At 34.7% G+C, this 25,432-nt stretch overlaps 1 protein-coding gene across 2 annotated transcripts; it reads right to left on the reverse strand.

Moving 5' to 3' along the window:
* Nucleotides 1-2,467: 2,467 nt before the first annotated feature.
* Nucleotides 2,468-24,800, reverse strand: LOC120177675 (probable UDP-arabinopyranose mutase 5). Of its 2 annotated transcripts, XM_039183745.1 has the most exons (4): nucleotides 24,786-24,800; nucleotides 5,150-5,282; nucleotides 3,977-4,106; nucleotides 2,468-3,884 (listed from the first exon to the last, which is right to left on the reverse strand). In XM_039183745.1, the coding sequence occupies exon 4, from the start codon at nucleotides 3,770-3,772 to the stop codon at nucleotides 2,732-2,734; it is 1,041 nt and encodes a 346-aa protein (XP_039039676.1). In that variant the 5' UTR covers nucleotides 3,773-3,884; nucleotides 3,977-4,106; nucleotides 5,150-5,282; nucleotides 24,786-24,800; the 3' UTR covers nucleotides 2,468-2,731. The 2 variants fall into 2 exon arrangements, with proteins under 2 accessions (XP_039039676.1, XP_039039675.1); XM_039183744.1 differs by lacking the exon at nucleotides 24,786-24,800 and having other exon boundaries at nucleotides 5,150-5,344.
* Between the last annotated feature and the right edge of the window lie 632 nt (nucleotides 24,801-25,432).

Below are 25,432 nucleotides of genomic sequence, written 5' to 3' on the forward strand. Positions count from 1 at the left end.
TTTATTTCACCGGAAAATATCCCAAACTCCATAAAATTCATCTAGAACCCTTCAAATTCCTTTAAAAATAAACCATAATAATAAATTTACCATGCTGAAGGATTAAACTAAGTTACTGTTAAACTATAATTGCTCCATGTTCTAATAGAAAGTCTTTTTCTCTACGAGAAGATCAGCTTCCTTTGTTCCCCATCTTAAGCAGAGCACAAAGTAATAAAAATGGTAAGCAATAGATTGAGCAACCTAAACCTGCAGCCAAATGGAAGGAAACATTCAAACCAAGAACTAAAATAAAAGGCAACAGCAAAATACATCATACATTAATAAACTGATATAACTATCAGAAAACTAAAAGATTACTTTCACTGGCGGATACTTTAGAAAATGGGGAGCAAATTCAAGCGTTGTTATTCCCAAATACTAGATGTCCACTATGTGAAGAAGAAAATACATGATTCGTAAAGGTATAACAAAGCAATTAAAAAGAAAAAAATCATTAATTTGATCTTTCTTTCAGTGGATCTTTATGAGAGGTTGTAGTTTAACTCTATGCCAAGGTTTAAGACAAAAAGGAAATATGATCTTAATCTGAATATCATCTGTTAAATAATTTTTTTTTTGGAAATTCTGTTTCGGATAATTGAACACCATTGTAAGTGCATTTAACATACATTTAACGATTCCAATCCTTTAAATCTTTGGACCACTCAAGAAATTGAAATAATAACATACGGGCAATATCTTTAGCTATTATCATTGAAGGTAATATAATATATTTTCTAAGAATTGATTGAGCTATTGGCGCGAAGCCACTTATTATTTGAGCAACTACAATGATATTTCTATCCGTATTTTCTCTTTCTTTTGTATTTTTCTTTTTTGGCCTCTCTTTTTTGATCTTTTTTTTCTGTATAATTAGAAATTATTGATTTTTTACATATCCAATTTCACGATATTAGCTTCAACCGCTCAGAAATATCAAAAGAAAAAGGAGGAGTTTGTCTACTCTGTCCAAAAATAGTGGGGAATGCACATTTGCTTGAAACAGTTCCCAAACAATTGTTTTACGTCTTTGGGCATGAATGGAACCTTTTATTAAGTCACGACAAAATCGGTTGTTGCGAATAACATATCAAAGTCACTTCGTTTTTTTAGCAAGATCATTAGCATCTTTGGTATTAGTACAAGTATCGACATTTTCCTAGTTTTTAGTAAAAATACTACGCACTTGAATTTTCTTGAACGAATTTCATGCTCTCTTGTTACATTTTCCTCGTTTTCTCCCTCCTGATATTCTAAATCGTAGATTAATTTGTATGACCATCGAGGAACTTTTTTTACATATTTCTTTTTATTACAATAGACATTTTTTCTAATTGTTTGATTGTGTAAGGAAATGAAAAGAAAAGAAAAGCAATATATATTAGAGAATTCAATGACAGCGATCGATGGTACTGACTATAATAATTGATGGTGATTGATGACAATAATGAGTGACTATCGACGATGTGAACTTTTATTAGATTCAAGGATTAAATTGATATTTTATCTAAAGTTTACGAGTTACAATAATATTTTATGTAAAGTATATGGTCAAATTAATTTTTTTATCTAAAATTCATGGTTCAATTAAAATTTAATCATTTTTATTAATGTATCACGTCAACAAAGTGACAAGTGATTAAAATAAAACGAATTGAAAATAGAAGTGACCAAAACATAACATTTTCAAAAATCAATAACCAAAATAAGACAATATAAAACAAGAGGGATCACCAATATAATTCACCCTAAAAATTTTAAAGATAATGTGACAAAATATTCTTAAAGATAACAAAAACATAAAATATATTAACCAAATGATAAATAGGAAGTTACTTGGAAAATAATACTCTTGGCTTTGTTTAATAAGGTGGTTCAGTATTAACCTAATGATAAATATGAAGTTACTTGGAAAATAATACTCTTGGCTCTGTTTAATAAGGTGGTTCAGGCCTAGCTTTGGACGTTATGTCTGGTCTGCACTAAGTGGAACTTGGTATTCTTAGCTCTGTTTAATTATCATCTGCCCTGGGTTATGTCTGGTCTGCACCATGTGGAGCTTAGTATTCTTAGCTCTGTTTAATTATCATCTGCCCTGCCTTCTATCTGGTTTGGTCATTTCTGCCTGTGGAGTGGTTACGGGGTTTCCTCAGGGAAGGTTGTTTTGGGTTTTTATTTGAGACTCGTGCCATTGTTATGGAACACACTTTTTTCTCCATTTAAGCTTAGGAAATTAAAAAGGATTTTTTTTAACGAGGCTCATTGCTATTAGCAAAGGCTAATTACACGTATATATAAACTCCTAAACAACAGTTCATTATTAGCAATAAAATAATTCACTCAAGAAAATAACCCAAGTTCCAAGTTTCATCAATCTGCAAAGATTATATAAAGAGTTGTTTTAAGTGACCAAATGTCAAGAAAATCAGACTGAAAATCAAACCAACTTGACCAAACAAGTCTTAGTTTTCTGGTTCAACCAACCGAACAAGCCACCGATCTTGGTTAAACTGGTACGACTGACCGGTTCGATCCAATTATTTCAACTAGGTTTGAACTACTAGTTACAGTGTCTCTAGAGCCATAACAAAAATTAAGAAAAAGCCGACATGTCTGCAACAACGAGGTAGATATATGTTAAAACGCTGACACCATGAATAGGTACTTCCTAAACAGCCGGGGGCTGCGATTAGATAGATCCAACTGATTTCCAGAGATTAACCCAGTCCAGCATTGCTTTAGCAGCACGAGCAAACAAGGGGTCTGTCGAACCTAGCCGCTCTTTAGCAGCATTTGCCACCTCAACTACACAGTCCGCCACTGTTGTAGCTTCCCTTGACAACCTTATCGACTGAAAGAACGGGACAACTTCCTCCATCAGCTTCACACCCTCCCACTCTTTCTTCAAGCTTGCTATAGGATCACCTCTATCGATTCTCAGCACGTATGGCAGTCCGGTTTTCACACCAAGCCCCAGGTGATCACATGCAACCTTAACACACAACCCACTCCAGATGTCTTCCATTGTTTCCCACCTAAACTTACCTTCCCCAGCCAACTTCAAAGCCGGAACCAAGGCAGGTCCTACCACTTCCCGATCAAAAGCGATATTGATTCCACTAATGGGAATCAGGGACCCGGCTGGGACAGTCATAACTGCATCAACATATCGGGAATTCCTTTGCCTTGCTTTGAGTGCTTGAGTAGGTGCATCATGATCGGCCAGGTTAAGCCATAGTCCACACGAAAAAGCACATTTCACCCCACTCCGAAGACTGAATGGGTAACCACGAACAAAATCAGCTCCTTCAGTGAAAGGGTCATACAGAGTATTGAAAAAGAATGGTGTGGCTGGGGTTGTAAGGTTGGTAATATGCTGGGCAACAGCATCCACCAAAAAGCCTTTAGGGTCCTGGGCTGGGAGACAATCATCGTCTACAGAGATAATGTACTTTTTACGAGAAACAAGATATCCAAAATACCTGCACGCATAGCCAGAGAAGAGACCCAAAGTAGAAGAACCTACCACACGATCTATGTCATTCTTTTCATAGACGTCAAGGTTAAAGCCTTCCGGTATTTTGAGTTCCTCTTTCAAATAAGGGTCTTTGACAATTATGATATGAAATCGAGAGTACATAGGTCTCCATTCATTCATGAATGATGTCAGATCCGAATGGATTGCTCCTATTACAATGTCAATCTCATCATCCTTAATAGCTAGCGACATCTTGCCAAATACAAACCACAATCCAATTCCAAAGTATAGGGCCTCAGAAAAGCAACTGGTAACTCTTGTGCGTTTCACTGATTAAACCAATCTCAGAATTTCTCAGAACATCCTACAGAGGGAACAAAAATTCATTGTAGAAATCAGCTCAAAACCCATTGGAAAAGAAAAATGAACATTTGAAACTCCTACGAAATGACTTACTGGTAGGAAGAACAGGGGTAACAGTGACTTGAATGTGGAGCGCCTGGATGAGAGAAAAGACGTCGTCCTTGCCTGTAGCTATAAACAACTTGAGAACTCTCTCGTTTAACTTTCCAGCTCTCAACGTTCTCTGCCAACTCACGAAAACATGTCTTACTACATGAATGCCATTAGAATCAAACAAAAGTTCAAACAACAAAATGTAAAAGTTTACAGAGATAAGCCGGATTCATAAACCTAATATAAGCTAGTCAGACAGAAGAAAGAACATAAAAATATGTGAATTGATATAAGGAGAAATGGTAAAGATTCAAATGAGAAACATCAAACAAGGGGCGGAAATGAACAAAGAAAAACAAAAAAAAAAGGTAAAATCTGCAATGTGCAATGGAACATGAAAAGAAAAACAAAATGGCCATAAGTGATAAGATTCATAACAGAGAAACTTTAGTGAAAAAATGGCAGCGGTAACTTCACATACAAGTGATTCGTGAGAACAACATTACCTACCCACTGAAGCATCAAAAGAGATACAAAGAGTAAAGGTTTATCAGCCCTTTCTAACTTAAGTTCCACCATTAGTATGTTGCTTTATCCAATATCAAAATGTAAGCAGAAAGCAAATCTAGATCACCGATGACCTAGATATCGAACCAAAATCCAGCTTAAAGATTTAACAAAAAACAGGAACGATATTTAAGAATAACAATATAAACATGAAGATTTTTTGAAAAAAGAAGAAAACAAATATATATATAATCAAACAAATTTGATAATGCAGATCATAGGATGCAAAATCAAAGCAATCGTTTGCCCAACAGTACATACAAATTCAAAACCCAACATCAAAACAATTCATCGCTATAAGATAGAAAGTAAAACTAATAATCAAACAAATTTGAAAATGCAGATCATAGGAATCAAAATCAAAGGAATCGTTCACCCAACAGTACATACAAATTCAAAACCCAACATCAAAACAATTCATCGCTTCACATAAAAAAAACCCCCACAAAATAAACCAGAATTTAAAACTACACATCAATCCAAAAGCCAAGAAACCCCCCCCCCACACACACAGAATAACCAAGCAAATAAAACAATCCATCACACCACAAGGCAAAAAGAGAGAGAGAGAGAAAAATAAAAATGCAAAGAAAGAGGATGTTCTACCAGGAAGAGATCGATGACGATATGATCTGGAAGAGTGGAGAGATCGGCGATGTTGGAAAGATTAAGAACAGCTGAATCTATAGTTAGGGATAACAAAGAAGGCGAGGTTCTCATTCATTCATTTACTCGTTTTCTCTCTTTTGAATTTATATTTATTTTTAAAATAGAAATTAAAAATTATATATTCATCGATTTATATATAAACAAATCATTAAATGAGAAACAATAAATGAAAATAAATTGAACGAAAAAAAAAATGAAGTACAAGATTTGCATTGATTTCCCCGTTCTCGTTCGTCCTCCTTCCCTTTGATTGACATTTTCTGGAGGGATCGCTGTTATCTTTACGCGTGTCTCATTCTTCGCACGTGTTAGATTCGATCGGACGCTGAAGTTGTCGGCATAGAAATTAACGGTTCTGATTAATCATTCTTACACAAATTTGGGCTATAACTACGCTTATAGTAATTCCATCATAAATTGATAATTAAAATAAGCTTAATAGCATCGGAACCTCAATTTTTTTTTCATAAAAAGAAAATAATGTGAGTTCTGAATTCTTTTGTATTTAATATGATGTTTAAAATTTAATAATTTTTTATAGAATTTTAGAAGAAAAAATTAATTTGGCATTTTACCAACAAAATTGAATGGTGATCTTACGATATTGATGTAACAATTTATAGTATTGATGTAGTAATTTACAATACTAAAATGATGATCTACGATGTATGATGATAGGATAAAAAGGTTAAATTAATTTTTTGATTAAATTTGATGATCAAATTGTTTTTTAAAAAATTTGAGAGGTTGTTTAAAATTTTAGAAAAATAAAAATGTTTAAAATAAAAAATAATTATTTAAAAAATATATTAATAAATAAGAAAATATTGTAAGTTATTCGTATATGCATATATAATCATATTTCGAACAATTTTTAAGCACTGTTTCATATGTTAGGTTATTATACGATGTGCAATAGCTTGCAAATAACCCCTATTGTCTAAAATATGATTAGATGTGTATTTTAATGAGAAGAACGTACAATTTTTTTAATTATATTTAGACATAAAATTTATAAGTTTTGATTAATCTAATAAGAAGACTTTGTATAAGTATTGATGATATGATATGTGATAATGAAATCATGTTTAATATGTATACATTTATAATATAAAAATATATAATATTTTTAAATCATGTTTAATCTATTTATAGTATATGAATATGATTAATTTGTTTTGTGTGTATATGATATATGTATATATTACTGGCAGTATATGCCTTTTTAAATTTTTTAAAAATTTAATAATTAATAATATATTATTTTATAATTTTTGATATATTTTTAATTTTTAATAATATTGTTAGTATTTTTAATATATATTTTTTAATTTCATTAGTTTAATTTTTAATTATAAGTGTTTTATATTTTAAATAATTTTATATTTTAAAAAATTAAATATGCCATTGAACTTTCTAAATATCAATTTGACCTTCGAGGTTGATAAAAAAAACTAATATAACTAATTTATCACGTCATCATCTACTATGAACCGCTATATCAAAATCACAAGCCACCACGTCAATAGCATAACAGTCAAAGTTTGATTTTATTAGTAAAAAAAATTCTCAATTTAAGAGCTACATTAAATGTAAAACAATATTGCTCATATTAACTTTTTAAAAATGTTTGAAGGGCCGATATACCATTAAGCCTTAAAATAATGGTTTAATTATACTACAAGTCATTCTATTATTAGGAATTTTACAATTGGGTCATTTTACTTAAAAAAAGTAATAATTGAACCACTCAAATAATTAATTGTTATACCCAAGTCATTATACAATTAAATTCCAAACTTACAACTTTTTGTCTATTTTTAGTCACTTAATTTTTAATAAACTTGCAATTATTTTTTAATCACTTAATTATCATCCACCCATTAATTCTGAAATTGCTCAAGAAAAATGAAATAGTATGTTCCATTTCATTATATGCTAATGCAGTGACCATGCAATGAATATGATGTTATTAGGGATGGAGTCGAAATTTAATCTTAACAGAGATCGAATTTTTTTAACAACTTTAAGTTTTGTATATATGTTTATCTTTATTATTTATTTATTTTAAAAATATAAATGATAACATCAAATATGCATATTTGTTCTATCATCTTTTATGAAATAACATGTAAAAACTAAAAAATAAAATTAAAGTAAATTAATAATAAAATATACGATTTTAAAAGCTTTCAAAGACATAATTATAACAAAACATGTCGCTCTTTCAAATCTCGAAATACATCCATTTTTATTTAAATATAATATTACCTTTAAAAATTGACACTCAATTTAATTTGGACTACTTCTAACAATCTTAGTAGATGAGATTTACTTTTGTTGGTTGTGGAGCTGATGATTCTATTGCAATATTTTATGTTAGAAGGACAAATACTTTACAACTTATTTTATTCTATTTTGAGAAAGGAAAAAATATATGTAAATTTAGGGGGAGTGATAACTCCGTAAAAAAACTATGTTTTAAGGCCTTTTTACTTAAGTTATTGATTGTCTAAAATCCATTTTCATAGCATTTAGTTGTGTTTAGGTCATTTAGTTGCATGTGGTGGAAAAGTCTTGCTGCAACATAAATTTATTGATCAAACTGATGCTATGAGGAGAAGGGTCTTTTTATGTTGATGTACAGGAAATGAGAGTAGTTAAAGAGAAAATTTTTTTTGTAGCATTCTAGAGCAAAGGACACGTTGCAACAAAACTATTCAGCAAATTAATGGGTGCAAAACTATTTAGCTGCTAGATGTCCAAGGCTCACGTGAATGCATTGCCCTACTGATAATTCTGGGACCACCTGCCAATTGCCTCATATTCACATGTAGGGTGTGATTTCTAAGGTATAAAGGGAATTTTTGGGCACAAAACACTAGAAATATTCTCCACTATAAATACCTAAGGATACCCTACATTCAAAATGACTTTTTGGAGTGACTTAAGCAAGGAGGCGAGAACTCACCATTTCTTCATCTTCTTTATTTTCATCCCTTTCCGTGGTGTCCTCCATAGCTGAGCTTCAATGGGGGTAGCAACTAACACCTCAAGAGAGGCTATCTTGCTAAAGAGGTTCACAACAGTGGTCTAAAGCTTCACGACAACAGATCATTTGGGAGTTTTCTTCTCCTTGTGCTCTTATTTTGTACTTATGAATGATGGACTTAGCCCCACCATGAACTGATTTATTTGGCGTGGGTTTGTTAGTAAATCATATCGGGCAACATAGGCATAGAATACTCAGACCATTCTAAACATAAGATAACTTTCGTCATAGCAAACCCAACCAATTACCCCTATAGAAGCTTGATTGTGTGATGTTGTCAAGTCTTATTTCATTCTTCGAAGTTCAATTTTAATTTTCTGCCATAATAATAATTTACTTTTCACCTCATCACTTCTATAAAACTTTCTTCACATTTTACTTTAAACTTTATTCATTTGTTTATATCACCGTATATAAATACATATACTTAGTGACACCGTTTTTGCTATAACATCTTTTAAAATCCCTCTAATCCTTGTGGAGACGATACTCACTCACTACTATATTACTTGATCGACTATGTATACTTGCACACACTTTGCGCTCAATTCATAACACACATAACATACATCAAGTTTTTGGTGCCATTGTTGGGGATTTGCAATTGGTGTTTTTAAAAGTTATTCTATAACAATATTTTTTCCTTTATTTTTGTATAATTTTACTTGTTATTTTTTTTGTCTTTGCAGGTTTCATTGGTGTTTGACCTGAGGGTAACCTGAAGGACCACTACTGCCTATAGTACATGAGATCAAACAATATTTCAGACAAAGAAGACGAGTTCAATGTATTCAAACAAACATGTATGCAATTCAAAACTAAGAATGTGACCAAGTAAAGGATCCTGAAGATCCAAATGCGGCATCAAATCCAAATGCGAGGATTATTGCAGGCCCATATGTTATTCGAGATCACCTTGCTCCTATCTTGGATGATCTAAATCTTGGAATAGTGGCACCTAAAATCCAGACAACCCACTTTGAACTCAAACCAGTGATGTTCAATATGTTGAACTCGATCAACAATTTGGTGGTGCGCCTCACGTATATGGCATGCATTATATTTATGCCTTATTAGAGGTGTGCGATTCATTTAAACATCAAGATGTGCTGAAGCTAAAGTTATTTCCCTATTCATTGCGTGAACGAGCAAGGGCTTGGCTAAGTGGAGTTCCATCTGGCTCAATAGAATCTTCTTCTGACATATGTAAAAGCTTTTTGTTGCAGTATAATTCGCCCAATATGAACACTCAACTCTGAAATGACATAGTATTTTTTCTTCAAACGGTGGATGACGAGTTAATGTATGAGTGTTGGGACCAATATAAAGGATTGTTACGCAAATACACGAATCATCGATTCCACGATTGGACCCAAGTTGTGATGATTTACGATGATGTTAATGTTCTTACTCGGATGATGTTAGATGCCTTAGCAAATGGAACTTTGTTGGACAAGTCACCTGAAAAAGCCTTTGGTATTCTCGACCGGTTATCGAACAATGATTTTCAGTTTTCTTCTTTAAAGCTAGGAACATGGCGCAAGGCTCAAGGGACCTTTGAGTTGGATGCCAAGGACCTTAGAGAAGTAAAGGAAGTAAAGTGGCAATTTTTGCATGTATTTTATGTCGTGGCACTCATTATGTGAGTGAATCCTCTAACAACTAGGAACCCAACTACATGGGGAATTTTAATGGGAACAACAAAAATAATCCCTACTCAAATACATACAACCCTGGTTGGCGGCAACATCTGAATTTTTCATGGGGAAATCAAGGGAATAACACTACCAGCAACTCCACTTGGCACCAGAACATAAATGAACCCCCAACCTTTTAACAAAATTTACCATGGAAAAACACTAACAAGAGGGTAGCATATTCGTCGAATACCAACTCGTTGGAAGGTTCTCTATAGGATTTCATTGAAACTACTAATGATTTTATGGCCTCAAAAAGGCCTTGTTAAAAATCATTCTACAACCATCAAGAACCAAGGAGCTCTATTCTAAAGCCACAACTCATTGTTGAAAGTCCTGGAGAACCAAGTTGGAAAAATTACTGTAGTATTATATGTTTGCCAGCAAGGTAGTTTGCCCAATGACTGAAATCAATAAACCATATGGTAAGGAGCAATACAGTGCACTCATTCTGAGGAGTGACAGTCATATTAATCAAGATGCTAAGTTTAAGGAACAACATACATATGGGTTGACCCCCAATAGCACGCAAGGTAATCTTAATGCACATAAGGTAGAACCTTTATAGAAGGATGACCATGAAGTTTCAACAAGTGGCACTACTATGAGGAAATTTAACTATAGTAAAAGTAAGACCCCACCAGTAGCAGAAGATATAAGACCCCCACCACTCTTCCCACAATGATTGAAGAAACAAAACGAAGACTTTCAATTCAAAAAGTTCGTTGGCATCCTTGACCAACTATACATTAATGTTCCACTCTTGGAAGCCATAGATCAGATGCCTATATATGCGAAATTTCTTACGGACATCGTTACTAAGAAGAGGAAAGTTGAAAGGGTCAAAACAGTTGCTACAGCAAAATAATATTTTTATGTGCTGAGTAAACTTATACCAAAGCAAAATGATCCAAGAAACTTTATCATCCCTTGTTCTATTGGCAACAACTATGTGGGTAGAGCCTTGTATGACCTTGGCTCGAGTGTAAACTTAACTTAATGCCAAAGTCAGTTTTCTTAAAACTTGGAATAGAAAATGTTCGACTAACCATAATTATCCTTCAACTAGCCGATCGATCCCATGTTCGACCCAAAGGGAGAGTTGAGGACGTCGTGGTGAAAGTTGATAATTTTGTGTTTCCAACTAATTTCCTTATCCTCGATTGTGAGGCTGATGACAATACACTTATAATTTTAGGGCGACCCTTCTTAGCCATAGGAAAGATTTTGATCGATTGTGAAAAAAGAGAATTTACTATGAGGGAGTGTTACCATCAATGTGTTCAATTCCCTTAAGTATGTGAACTACTCATAGGAGTGCTAGTGTATTATAGATGTAGACTTAATGATGGACGATGCAATAGAACATTTTTGCTATAATATTTTTTTATAGATAGATGATTACGCACAACTCAAGGAAGATGAGATTGAGGAGCTCAAGAACTATCCTCCGAAGGTGCAATAATCTAGCTTCCTTATAGCTAGACTATGTAGACGATTCAAACCTTTGAATTTTGAGGAATTTATTCCTCCAAAACCTTTGCTACAATGTGTACCTCTATTATAATTAAAACCCTTGCTATCACAACTCAAATATACTTGCTTGGGTTGTAATGACACATTGCTGATTATTATCTCTTCGACTCTTTTGCATGACCAAGAAAGTACTTTGTTAAAGGTTTTTTTCAGAGCATAATAAAGCTTTAGGTTGGACTATGGCTAACCTGAAGGGAATAAGCCTAATGATATGTATGCACAAGATCTTTCTAAACGAATACCATAATAATTCTTTGGAACCACAAAGACGACTCAACCTCATCATAAATAAGGTAGTCATGAAGAAAATAATCAAATGGATTGATGCTAGAGTAATCTACCCTATTTTTAACAACTCATAGTTTAGCCTGATGCAATACACCCCCAAGAAAGTAGGAAAGACCATGGTGAACAATGACAACAATTAGCTCCTATCCATGTGAAATGTGACCAAATGGAGGATATACATGGATTACCGCAAGCTAAACAAGGTCACCAAAAAATATCACTTCCCTCTCTCTTTCATTGATCAGATGCTGGATTGCTTGGCAGGCAAGGCTTACTATTGTTTCCTATATGAATGTTCGAGCTACAACCATGTTGTCATAGTACCAGAGGATCAAGAGAATACCACCTTCATGTGCCCCTATTGTACTTATGCCTTCAGGAGGATGCTCTTTGGAATATGTAATGCTCCAGCAACTTTTCAGAGGTGCATGTCGGTCATTTTCTCCGACATGGTTAAGGAGTTCTTTGAAATCTTCATAGATGACTTCTCTATCTCAATGGATGACTTCAAAAAATGCCTTAGCGATTTATAAAAAGTCTTGAAGTAATGTGAAGAGGTATACCTATTGCTCATATGGGGAAAATGTCACTTCATGGTGAATGAAGGTATTATGCTAGGCTGTAAATTTTATTTCTATGACATTGAAGTGGATAAGGTAAAAATTAAGGTGATTGAGAGGTTACATCCACCAACCACTGTAAAAGGCATTCAAAACTTCTTAGGACATGTGGACTTCTATAGGAGGTTCATAAAAGATTTTTCTAAGATTTCAAAGCCCGTATGTACTTTACTGCAACAAATATTATCTTTGTGTTTAATGAAGAATATTGTAGCGCTTTTAAGGAGCTTAAACAAAGAGTGATCGCAACACCAATCGTGGTGACCCTATACTAGACAACCCCATTCGAGTTAATGTACGATGCAAGTGACTATGTTGTAGGGGTTGTGCTAGGGAAAAGGCGAGGTAAAATCTTTCATGTAATCTATTACGCAATTCGTACCTTGAATGAAGCACAAGTAAATTACACAATGGCTGATAAAGAATTACTTGTTGTAGTATTTGCTTTTGATAAGTTTATGTCCAACTTAATTGGTACTAAGGTTATTGTGCACACTGATCACTCGGCCGTCAAATACTTAGTGAATAAAAAGGATGCTAAATCTAGACTTATTAGGTGGATACTCTTGTTGCAAGAATTTGACTTATAGGTTCGGTATAGGAAGGGTACTGAGAATCAAGTAGTCGATCACCTATCTAGGTTAGAAAACAAGGTTGAGTGCGATGATGGCTTAGAAATCAATGAGGAGTTCCTTGATGAAAAATATTATTTGCTGCTATAATTCCGTGGTACACTGACATAGTTAATTTCTCGTCAGTGGTGTTTATTCCTAATTTAATTAGCCAGGACAAAAAGAAATTCAAAAATGACGTGCGATTTTACTACTGGGACGAGCCTTATCAATTGAAGCAATATACTGACCAAATTATCTGAAAGTGAATTTCTGAAGAAGAACAATGAGAAATTATATTCCATTGCCACACTGCCCCTAGTGGAGGCCACTTTGGTAAAGTTAGGACTAATGCGAAGATTTTGCAAATAGGTTTTTAATGGACCACCCTTTTCAAAGATGCGCATAACTTCTACAAGACATTCAATCGCTATTATCGCACAGGGAATATATTGAAGAGAAATGAAATGTTGTGGCTAAAAAATTTAGATGTGGAGCTCTTCGACATATGGGGAATAGATTTTATTGGACCCTTCCTGTATTATTTCGGTGGTTTCTATATACTAATGGCAGTAGATTATGTATCCAAATGGGTTGAAACATGGAAACTCCTAGAAATAACTCCTAGTCCGCGTTTAAGTTCTTGCACAATAACATATTCATAAGGTTTAGAGCACCGAGAGCTATTATCACTGACGAAGGCACCCATTTAGACAATAAACTGACGACTAAAGCATTACAACAATATGAAGTGAGACATGAAATTGCCACAACATATCATCCCGGACAAATAGAAAAGCTGAAGTCTCCAACCGAGAGATCAAAAAATCCTTGAGAAGGTGGTGAACCCAAAGAAGAATGACTCGTAACCAAAGCTAGACGAGGAACTCTGGGTGTATCGCACAACATTCAAGATACAACTACGGATGTGATAACTACGTAAAAAGGCTACTTTTAAGGCATTTTTCAATTATGTTATTATTTGTCTAAGAGTTCATATAGGTCATTTTAGAATCATATAGTTGCATATATATGGTTTTGTGTGGTTGTGTTATTTTTAGTTTGTTAAGGTGCTATATGATGGGAAAGGTGTGGTTGGTTAGTGATGTACAGGGAACTAGGAGCACATGGTGAGCTGAGAAGAATGTTACAACATCACATGTTGCTGAAGCATACTACAATGGCTTGGCATTTATGGCACAAAAAAGACAAAGAGATATTTTCACAAGAGGACAATTATCAAAGCATTTGTTTGCTGTTGATAACCATTTGAATGGGGTCCACTGCCACCTACAGAGATAAACTTCACACACAAGGAATAAATTTAGGGGTATGATGGTTATTTTGAGTTCAAAATTACCTAAGTATACCCTTAGATATTTTATTTATAAGGACACCTATGAGAGAGAAATAATTATGGTAAAAGCTTGGAAAATCATTATCTTCTCCATTTTCTCTACCTCCATTATTGTTCCTCTTTCTCTATTTCATTGGTGTTCCACCATTGGTGAAGCTTGAGGGAGTGGTGTAGCATCCGAGAGGAGCACGAGCTATAGTCGTTCGTGATGGTTCGAGGAAAGCGCCGTCTGTACACACCTAGTGCTTTCTTCTCCAACCTTTGATCCATTGTTAAAGCTTGAAAATATATTTAGATTTAAAGGTCGAATGAATTATTGGGTATACTATATGGTTTGTTCAAATCCCACCATGAACTAAGCTATATTTAGGGGGATTCATTCGAACCCATCAATCTTTTCTTTTTTTACTTGTTTTGTTTATACGTGCTTCATCTTCTAGGATTATAGGAGGCATGGGAGTGTCAATTTCTTAGATGAAGACTAGATGTTCGAGAGAAATCTAGTCACTAATTCTTAAGTTTTCAAGAAAAAACTTAGGAAGGATTAACATAAGCAATGAGATATAGTTAATCACTATATCCTAATCCCTTAGTACTTGAGAGAGACTAAGTTAATATTTTAATGACTAAGAGGGGTAGTGCGTCATCAATACTATAGGATTGCATAGTAGAGACTGAGAGGAGATACCGTGACATTATATTCTATTAGGTTCTTATAACTAGAGATAACAATAACATCTTTAGCAAACTTCATCGAACAAGTAAAGCATTAGAAGACTAAATCAACTAGAAAAATAAGTTTTTAGCTTCTTAAGTGACTCCCCACCATTCATTCCCGAAATAGTTTCCCGTGTGAGGATTATGAAGTTATTTCATTTATTTGCTATTTTTACCGTTTTACATTGTATTGGCATTTTCTTCATATTCATCATTATAAATTTCTCTTTTGCCATGACATTATTCACTCAATCACTCTCCCTCACCATCATTTCATTCAGTCTCACATTTCCATTGCTGAATCATAATCAGTGTATATATCATTTATATACTTAGATAAATTAGTGTAGTGTTGTGATTAAACCCATAATTTCCACCAATCCATGTGAGACGATACTCACTCATCACTTTATTACTTATTACGATTGTGTATACTTGCACATCATTTGCGTATAATGTATTAGTACTCACAACACGCAACAAGTTTTTTGGGCCGTTGCCGGTGATTGACAATGCGAAGTTATTTAGTTTGCCATATAATTTTATTTTGCTTCTTTATTTTCGTATAGTTTACTTGCTATTTCACTTTATTCTTTTTCAGGCTTATTTAGTGTATGGCCAGAAGACATTCTGATGAGCCGTTAGAACCAATTGAACCTGAGGTTGAGAGAATTTTTAGGCAAAGAAGACATGCTCAAGAAAATATGTATCAAATTAGGAACCAAGGCATTGGTCAAGAAGAAGGCGATCAAAATGCCGTGGTATTCCATAATGTTGGGCTTGCTGATAGGCCTCGTGCTATTCGTGATCATTTAAATCCTATGCTAGATGATTTGAATATTGAAATTGTTGCACATGAAATTCAAGCAGCCTATTTCGAGCTCAAACATGTTATGTTTAATATGTTGAATTCTATAGGGTAATTTGGGGGAGTAAGAACTGAAGATGCCAGACATCACATTCATAACTTTTTGGAGGTTTGTGATTATTTTACCCAACAACGAGTGCTTGAGGATGTGTTGAAATTAAAGATATTTCTATACTCTTTGCATGATTGAGCAAGGGCTTGGTTGAGTGTTGTTCCATTTAGTTCAATGGAATTATGGGTCATATTTGTAAAAGTTTTATGTTTCTCTATAACCTGCCAAACATGAACACACAACTAAGGAATAACATAGCATCCTTTCGCCAAGGCGATGATGAATCTATGTATGAATGTTGGTATCGTTACAAGAGTTTGCTTCTGGACTAAAGTAGTTACATTTTATAATGGAGTCAATGCCCACACGAGGATGATGCTTGATGCCTCGGCAAATGGGACATTGCTTGATAAATCACCTGAGGAATTTTGTATTTTGGATAGAATTGCCAACAATGACTATCAATTTCCTTCATCAAGGCTTGGAACTGGGAGAAAAACACCTAAAGCATTCGAGTTAGATACCAAGGACTCTGTGTCCGCTCAAGTCTCAATTATTACTAATATGTTGAAAAAGTTATAATGCTTTACTGAGGTAAAGGAAGTGAAGGTAGCTAGTTCAGCATGTCCGTTATGCCATACTAATCATTATGAGAGGGAATAGCCAGCCAATCATGAGTCCATTAATTTTGTAGGAAATTTCAATCGAGGCAATAACAATCCCTACTCCAACACCTATAATCCAGGGTGGTGCCAACACCCTAACTTTTCTTGGGGTAATCAAGGAGCTCCTAATACTAGTCAATCTACTCGTCAGTAACATTATATTGAATCTCAAAGCTATCAACACACTATGCCATGGTATAATTCTAAAAAGCCTCATCTTTAGCAAGCACTAGTTCTTTGGAGGCCACGATTCAAGATTTCACATCAACCATGAATACAATGCTGCAAGACCACTCTACTTCAATTAAAAATCAAGGAACTTTGCTTTATAGTCAAGGCGTATTACTTCACATCCATAGCTCGACTTTGAGAGCTTTGAAAGGTAAAGTTGGTCAGATTGCCGCATCATTGCAAGAATATAAGCAAGGACGATTCCCTAGTGACATTGAAGTGACTAAATCTTACGGACAAGAACAATGCAATGTATTGACTCTTAGGGGTGGAACTAAGATTAATCAACAAGTAAGGTTTGGGAGAAAAAAACATGTTGATTCTACCCCCACTTCTGAACAAGCTCAACCTGAATTACATGATGATCATTATTGAGAAGAACAAAGATGAGGGTTCTACTAGTGAACCTTCTGAAGCACTAAATTCCAATGCAAAGGAAAAAACAATTCCTACTATCACAGTTGAGAAAGTTAAACCCCCACCTCCCTTTCCGCAATGATTGAAGAAACACAATGATGAAGTTTAGGTAAAAACGTTTGTGGACGTTCTTGATTAGCTCCACATTAATGTACATCTCTTGGAAGCAATTGAACAAATACTGACTTATGCTCACCACAAAGAGGAAAGTTGAGATATACGAGACAATTGCCATGGAAAAAAGAATATTGTTCTGCATTGAGCAAGCTACCACCAAAGCAAAATGATTTGGGCATCTTTATTATTCCATGTTCTATCGGAGCTAATTTCATTGGAAAATCACTACGTGACCTTTGTTCAAGTGTGAACTTAATGTCAAAATCTATATTCTTGAGGCTTTGTATGAGAAATTCTAGACCCATCTATGTGATTTTATAATTTGTCGACCGATTCCATGTTAGACTCGAAGGAAAGTCGAATATGTCATTGTGAATGTGGATACATTTGTGTTCCTAGACGACTTCCTTGTCCTTAATTTTGAATTTGATGCCAAGGTGTCCATCATCTTGGGTAGGCCTTTCCTAGGCACTGGTTGAATTTAGATTGATTATGAGAAAGGTGAACTTACCATGAGAGTTACCGACTAGTGTGTGACTGTCAATATTTTCTGTACTCTCAAGTATGTTGATGATTATGGAGAATACCAAGACATTTTGGACATGAAATCCATGATTGAAGAAGAAACTGAACAATTTTTTCAAAGAAATTTAATTCAGCTAGTAGAATATGAATAGCCTATTGACGATGAACGCATAGAGGATCACGAAAAATTACCAGCTTGGGTGAAGCAATCTAGTTTACTACTGGCTAGATCAAGTATGCACTTTGAACCCTTGATTTTGATGAATTTATTCCACCCAAACCATCATTATTGCATGCACCTACCCTAGAGCTAAAGCCTTTGCTAGGGCATCTTAAATATGTTTACTTGGTTAGTGATAATACTTTGCATATGACTATTTCCTCTAGCCATACCTTGAATGAGGCACAAATTAATTACACAACCACCGATAAAAAATTACTTACCGTGGTATTTGCTTATGATAAGTTTAGACCATACCTAATAGGCACTAAAGTTATTGTTCACACTGATCACTCAGCTATAAAATACTTAGTGAACAAAAAGGATACAAAACATAGACTTATTAGGTGGATCTTACTTTTGCAAGAATTTGACTTAAAGGTTGTAGATAGAAAAGGTACTGAGAATCAAGTTGCCAATCATTTATCTAGGCTAGAAAGCAATTCTGAAATCCTTGACATTTTAGATATTCAAGAGGAATTCCCTAATGAGAAAATCTTATATGCCACGGTAATCCCATGGTACGCTGACCTTGTTAATTTTATTGTTAGTGGTATACTGCCATTTGAATTGAACAACCAAGACAATAAAAAGTTAAAGCACGATGCAAGGTTCTACTTTTAGGATGAGCCATATTTATTCAAGCACTGCACAGACCAAATCATTAGACGATGTGTACCTGATAAGAGTAACAAGATATCTTTTACGATTGTGACACGACCCCAAGTGGAGGCCATTTTAGAGGAACAAGGTTCGCTACTAAGGTTTTCAGTCAGGCTTTTATTGGCAAACATTGTTCAAAGATGCTAAGGCATTTTACTAGTCCTGTGATCGATGCCAATGCACTAGGAACATATCTAGGTGACATAAAATGCCATTGCAAGGCATTCTGGAAATTGAGATGATTGATGTTTAAGGCATTGACTCCATGGTACCATTCCCATCTTCTTGTGGATATTTATATATTTTTTTGTGTGGATTATTTATCTAAGTGGGTGAAGGCGATTGCAACAACAAAGAATGATTCCAAAATCATGCTTAAGTTTTTGCACAATAAAATATTTACTCGGTTTGGAGTGGCTCAAGCCATCATTAGCGATGAGGGAACTCACTATGATAACAAGTTGATTGCCAAGGTATTGAGGATATATGGAGTCCGTCACAAGATTGCCATGGCATGCCATCCACAGATGAATGTCCAAGATGAAATATCCAACAACAAGATAAAGCATATATTAGAAAAAAATGGTGAATCCAAGGCGGAATGATTGGTCACCAAACTTAGATGAGGAACTCTTGGCATATAAAATAACTTTTAAGACTTCTCTGGTCATGTCACCTTTCAAGTTGGTGTATAGGAAGGCCTACCAACTCCTTGTTGAGCTGGAACACAATGCGTATTGGGCCATCAAGAGGCTAAATTTCGATACTGAATTAGTTGGGGAGAAAAGACTCCTTGAGCTTAATGAGATGAAAGAGTTCAAGGTACAAGTATATGAGAATACCAAGTTATAAAAAGAAAAAAACAAAAAGTGGCATGACCAAAAGCTGATGCCACTGCATTTTCATGTTGGCCAATAAGTATTGCTTTACAATTCAAGGATTAAGCTCTTCCCTAGATAGCTAAAATTTAGATGGTCAATACCATTTGAGGTGCATCATGTCTACCTTCATGGAGCAGTCAATATAAAAAATATAGACGATGGGATAATTTTTAAAGTCAACGGTCAGCGTTTGAAACTTTATAATGGAGCTCCACCTTTGCACAACAAGTCGGTGCTTTACCTGCACGACGTCTAATTGTGTCAGCCTCATGAACCAAATTTCAATGCCACGGTATTGGATTTTGCTATTTGTACATAAATAAAGAATTTATTTTTATTTTTCTTATTCATGGATATTTACAAATTGTCTTGTACTGTAGGGTCCTACCAGAGCTCATACCTACACGATGGAGTGGCTATAAAGGAAAGAAAAGATGAAATTAAGGGGAGAAATATTTTTTACACTTTATTCCACTATTTTATTTTATTTCCATTTTTTATGAATTGTCCTTTTACCCCTCATTTAATTTTTACAATTTACTTTTTCACCTACCCATTTCACCCCATCCGCTCACTTCTTTTCAATTGTCCACTCATTCTCTTTTTCACTATTTCTTTTAATTTCATCTTCTTATTCTCTCTTCCCTCTACATTATTACAAACAAAGCTCTCAAATTTTTGTTCTTTCTTCTTCTAAACCCGTAAAAAATGATACGAATGAGACCATAAAGTGTTGAAAAACTATTCCTCAGTAGTTCATGGATAAAGCTGCGAATGAACGGTTCCCAAATTTAAAAAATCAAAAACATTTTTTTAAGTTGGGGTTTATTTTCACTGAGGAGAAAGAGGCGGTTTTGGTCAGAATGTCATGGACATAGTCAAACCACACAAATGGAAAAAGTTGGCTCGACATCCCCTCCATCAACGCCTCGTTAGTTAAGGAGTTTTACGTGAACATCTCAAAACTAAACCAATATGTTGTTTTCCTTAGGGGTCACTATATTTGTTTTACACCGTCAGGGATTAAACATTATTTTCACCAGCATGATATAGTGGATCAACATGTTGATTTTGAAAAGGAAGCTAAAAGTGTGATGTACAATGGTATACTCAAAGATTTGTGTTTTCTGAACACCGAATGGAATGGCTGTCAAGCTAGCCATTTTTCTGTCAACCGTGAGCAACTCTAACCTCGTACAAAATTGTGGAACAACTTCATAAAACACAAGTTAATATTAACTGTTCATAACACAATGGTAACCCTTCCACTTCTAATGTTAGTACACTATATTATGGTTACTCGTTCAATTGATGTTGGCCGAATAATTGTTGAGCAAGTTCATGAGTGTTTAGGAAAGGAATATAGTGCGTTGGTGTTCCTGAATCTTATCATGACATTGAGAAAGAAAAAGAATGTGATTGAAAGTGGTTTTGAAGAAATTTTGTTTGGAGTGTCGGGCATCACAGGAGCACTGTTGCCTATTCTGTTGGGGTTGGTTAACCCCAAATCCAAAGCAGCCAATACCGTTAAGTCAAAGGAAGGCAAACCCTGTAATATCGAGGCAATACTACTTTCCCTCGAAGATTCTTTCCAACAAAAAATGACTCACTTGAATGCTCTCATGGGTGATATAAATATTTGGCTATGTTAAGCATATGAATGCTTTTCTGGAGTCAATCTTTCAGGAGATGCTACCTCAAATGGAATGGAATTTCCCAAGTTTCTCAAATGAAATTCTACCGATATTTAATGATACCAAAGCAAATCCTTAGTATGATAGAACCAATTCTACTGATGCTAAGCCCGTACCATACCCCGTAGCCTAGCCCCCATCTCATGATGTTCCTGATGAGCCGTTCCATGCATCTCCCAGTCCAGATAAAACACTAGAGCCTTCTTCCATGCGTAGAACCCTCCATCGTATTAAGACTTCAGAGGGGCACATCAATATCTCTATTACCCACTACTATTCTACATCTTCAGAATCTAACTCCACTCCATTAAGGAAGTGCACAAGACATGGAACTACAAGCACCTCCACCGCAACACTGCCACTACCGTAGAAACCAAGGTACCTCATTTTTCCTTTATTTTTTTTGCATAACATGACATTTTATTATTTTCATTAGTTACTCAATTATTTTAAGCATTGAGGACAATGTTTCTCCCAAGTTTGGGGGAGGTAGTGTTCATTGTAGAACATGTGCATGATAGTATTAGCATAACATTATTCCATGGTATCAGTAATTAGTAGGACAATTAGATGAAATGTTTTGATGATACCCGATGATGATGACTTTTTAGGCTAGATTTTAAATGTAAATTATTGTTGGGAATGATAGAATTGACTCTAGGGATTGAAGCTTTGTGAATTATACTTACACAATTTGTATGTTCTCTATACTTAAGGAATTTAGGAAGTTTTTATGAAAGAACTCTAGCTAGCCTCGACATTAAAGTTTGGTATTGTGCTTAAATGATAAATCACTGTTTAAAGAACTCCCTTATGTATGAATTTTGTTTAGTCATGAATAAATGTTTCGTCATAGTTGTAGAGGGACATTCCTCTTTGTTGTTGCATTACCTGGAACTCTCTTTAATAAATGCCAGCCACTCGTATACAAGTGAATGAAAGTAGTCACGGGTTGACTCTACGTGTTTCCACTATTAAGGCAATGCCTAGATATTGTATTTCAATAAATGACAACCATAACAAGTGTAGACCATAGTTGTGATTGGCTGACACTCCTCGTAGTAGTGTAAAAACGTGTTTCAAGTAAAAAGGGAGTATAAATGTGCTTAATTAATGTAAATATTGTGGAAAAACTAGGGAACTCAATTAGAAATTGCCCATATTTGTTAAGTATATATTGGATTCAATCACACACACGTACACCCACAAAGAATCTTGACCTAGGGAAAAGTACTTGATTTCTTGATATGTCTAGCATGTTGAAGCCACTTTCTAAGGGTTGAAATTCTATTTTTGTCTTGATTATCTTTGTTGAAATCGCCATGACATTTTTATTTTGTTAATTGTTATCCATTGATTGTGGACAAGCAATAACTTAAGTTTGGGGGTGTGATAACTCTGTAAAAATAATACTTTTATGGGTTTTTTAACTTAAGTTATTTTTTTGTCTAAGGGTTCATATATGTCATTTTAGATTCATATAGTTGCATGTAGATGCATTTATGGTGGTTGTGTTATTTTTTACTTTGTTAAAGTGTTATATGATGGGAAATGTATGGTTGGTTAGTGATGTGCAGGAATAAGGAGTATAAGACGAGTTGAGAAGAATGTCACTGAAGAAGACTGCAATGCCTTGGCATTTCTGGCGCAGAAAAAGACAAAGATATTTTTCAAGAGGACAACTGTCAAGCACATGCCTGCTACTGATAAAAATCTGAATAGGGCCCACTGCCACCTATGGAGATAAATTTTCTATACCTCCATTATCATTCCACTTTCTCCATTTTTATTGGTGTTCCTCCATTGGTGAAGCTCGAGGGATTGGCATAGCATCCGAGAGGAGCTCACGCTATAGTTGTTGGGGTGGTTTAGGGAAGCACCAGCCGTGCAGACCTAGTGCTTTCTTCAAACTTTACTCCATTATTACAGCTTGAAACTTTATTTGGGCTGTAAGGTCAAGTGAATAATTGGGTATACTCTACGGTTTGTTCGACCCTACTATGAACTAAGTTATATTTGGTGGGGGTTTATTCAGTAGATGCTTGAAACTTTATTTAATGGTTGATGAATGTTTATCTTTTCTTACTTTTTGTTTATGTGTGCTTCATCTTCTAAGATTGTAGAAGGTATGAGTGTCCATTTCTTATATGAAGACTAGATGTTCGATAAAGATCTAGTCATTAATTCTTAAGTGTTTGAGAGAACTTGGGAAGGATTACATAAGCAATGGGATAGTTAATCACTATAACCTAATCCCTTTTACTTCAGAGATACTAAGCTAGGATTTCAAACTATGAGGGTAGTGTGTCATCAATATTGTAGGCTACCATAGTTGAGACTGAGAGGTTGCCATAGTTGATATTGAGAGGAGATATGGTGCATTTTTTTAGAAACTTGGGAAGGATTAACATAAGCAATGGGATAGTTAATCACTATAACCTAATCCCTTTTTACTTCAGAGATACTAAGCTAGGATTTCAAAGACTATGAGGGGTAGTGTGTCATCAATATTGTAGGCTACCATAGTTGAGACTGAGAGGTTGCCATAGTTGATATTGAGAGGATATGGTGGCATTTTATTTTGTTAGGTTCCTATGACTAGATAAAGCATTAGAAGACTAAATCATCTAGAAAGATAAGTTTTCAGCTCTTTAAGTGACTTCCCACAATTCATTCCTGAAGTAGTTTCCCGTGTGAGGATTATCAAGCTATTCCATTTATTTGCTATTTTATCATTTTACATTGCATTGGCACTTTCACCATATTCATCATTATAAACTGCTCTTTTTCCACGACATTATTCACTCAATCACACTTCCTCGCCATTATTTCATTTACTCTCACATTTCTATTACCGAAGTATCATCAGTGTATATATCATTTCTATACTTAGATAAATTAGTGTGTTGTGGTCAAACTCATAATTTCCTCCAATCCATGTGGAGACGATACTCACTCATAACTTTATTACTTATTACGATTGTGTATACTTGCACATCATTTGTGTATAATTTATTTGTACTCACCCTTTAAGCTTGTCTATGGCAAGGCCTACTATCTCCTGCAAAGCTTGAGCATAATGCTTATTGGGTGGTAAGGAAACTCAACTTTGATACTTTGATCACTGGAGGAAAAAGACTGCGAGAGCTGAATTAGATAGAGGAATTTCGTGCACATGCATACGAGAATGCCCGTCTGTTCCAGGCAATATCAATTCTCGTTGGTCTAGCCCTTTCAAGTGCACCAGGTCTATCTCTATGGGGTTGTTATATCAATAACTGGATGATGGGACAACTTTTAAGGTAAATGGAAAAAGGCTGAAGGCTTACAATGGAGCCTCATCATACGCGACAAGGTTGCACTCCTTCTCTATGCATGACCGTTGCCCCCATATCCTTCAAAATATATTGCTTTAGCACTTGTTTTTGAAGTTTGTTCATAATAAATTATTACTTTAATTTACACGTGTTTTATTTTATTTGTTTGAGGCAAAAAAGGAGGAACAAAATCCCTTTTATTTATTTTTATTTATTTTTATTATTTCAAACCAACCAATAACATTCTCCCTCATAATTACTCCATTTTCTCTTTCTTATTTTTCATTTGTTACTCTGCCCAGAACCACCCACTACCCACCTTTTTCCACTAAAAATCGTTTAAGTCTTCTCTCTTTTCTCTACTCTATCTCTTCATTTGATCTCTTCACTTTACTTTTCTATTTACTCATTTTCCCCACCGTAGAACCTCCATTTCCGCCTAAACAATTCTTTGTTTCTACCATTTTTTTCTTATCTTACCAAACTACTATGGTTCAACGAAAAAACCCAAATGATTCTTTTTCTGCTAGTAATACTGACCCATTCCAACGATTTAAAGACGAGGTAGTATAGGAACGTTTTCAAACCATCAAAAATCTTACAGTTTACTTGTATATTGGTTTCATCTTTCTAGCCACCGAAGATGAATGATTCAAACCAGAGGTCATGAACATCACCAAAAAACACAAATA

This window comes from Hibiscus syriacus, unplaced genomic scaffold, assembly GCF_006381635.1.
Source record: "Hibiscus syriacus cultivar Baekdansim isolate YM2019G1 unplaced genomic scaffold, ASM638163v2 tig00112295_pilon, whole genome shotgun sequence".
Lineage (NCBI taxonomy): Eukaryota > Viridiplantae > Streptophyta > Magnoliopsida > Malvales > Malvaceae > Hibiscus > Hibiscus syriacus.

Excerpts from the sequence above, each read along its gene's own strand:
- LOC120177675 (XM_039183745.1), bottom strand. The coding sequence starts at position 3,772 with ATGTCGCTAGCTATTAAGGATGATGAGATTGACATTGTAATAGGAGCA.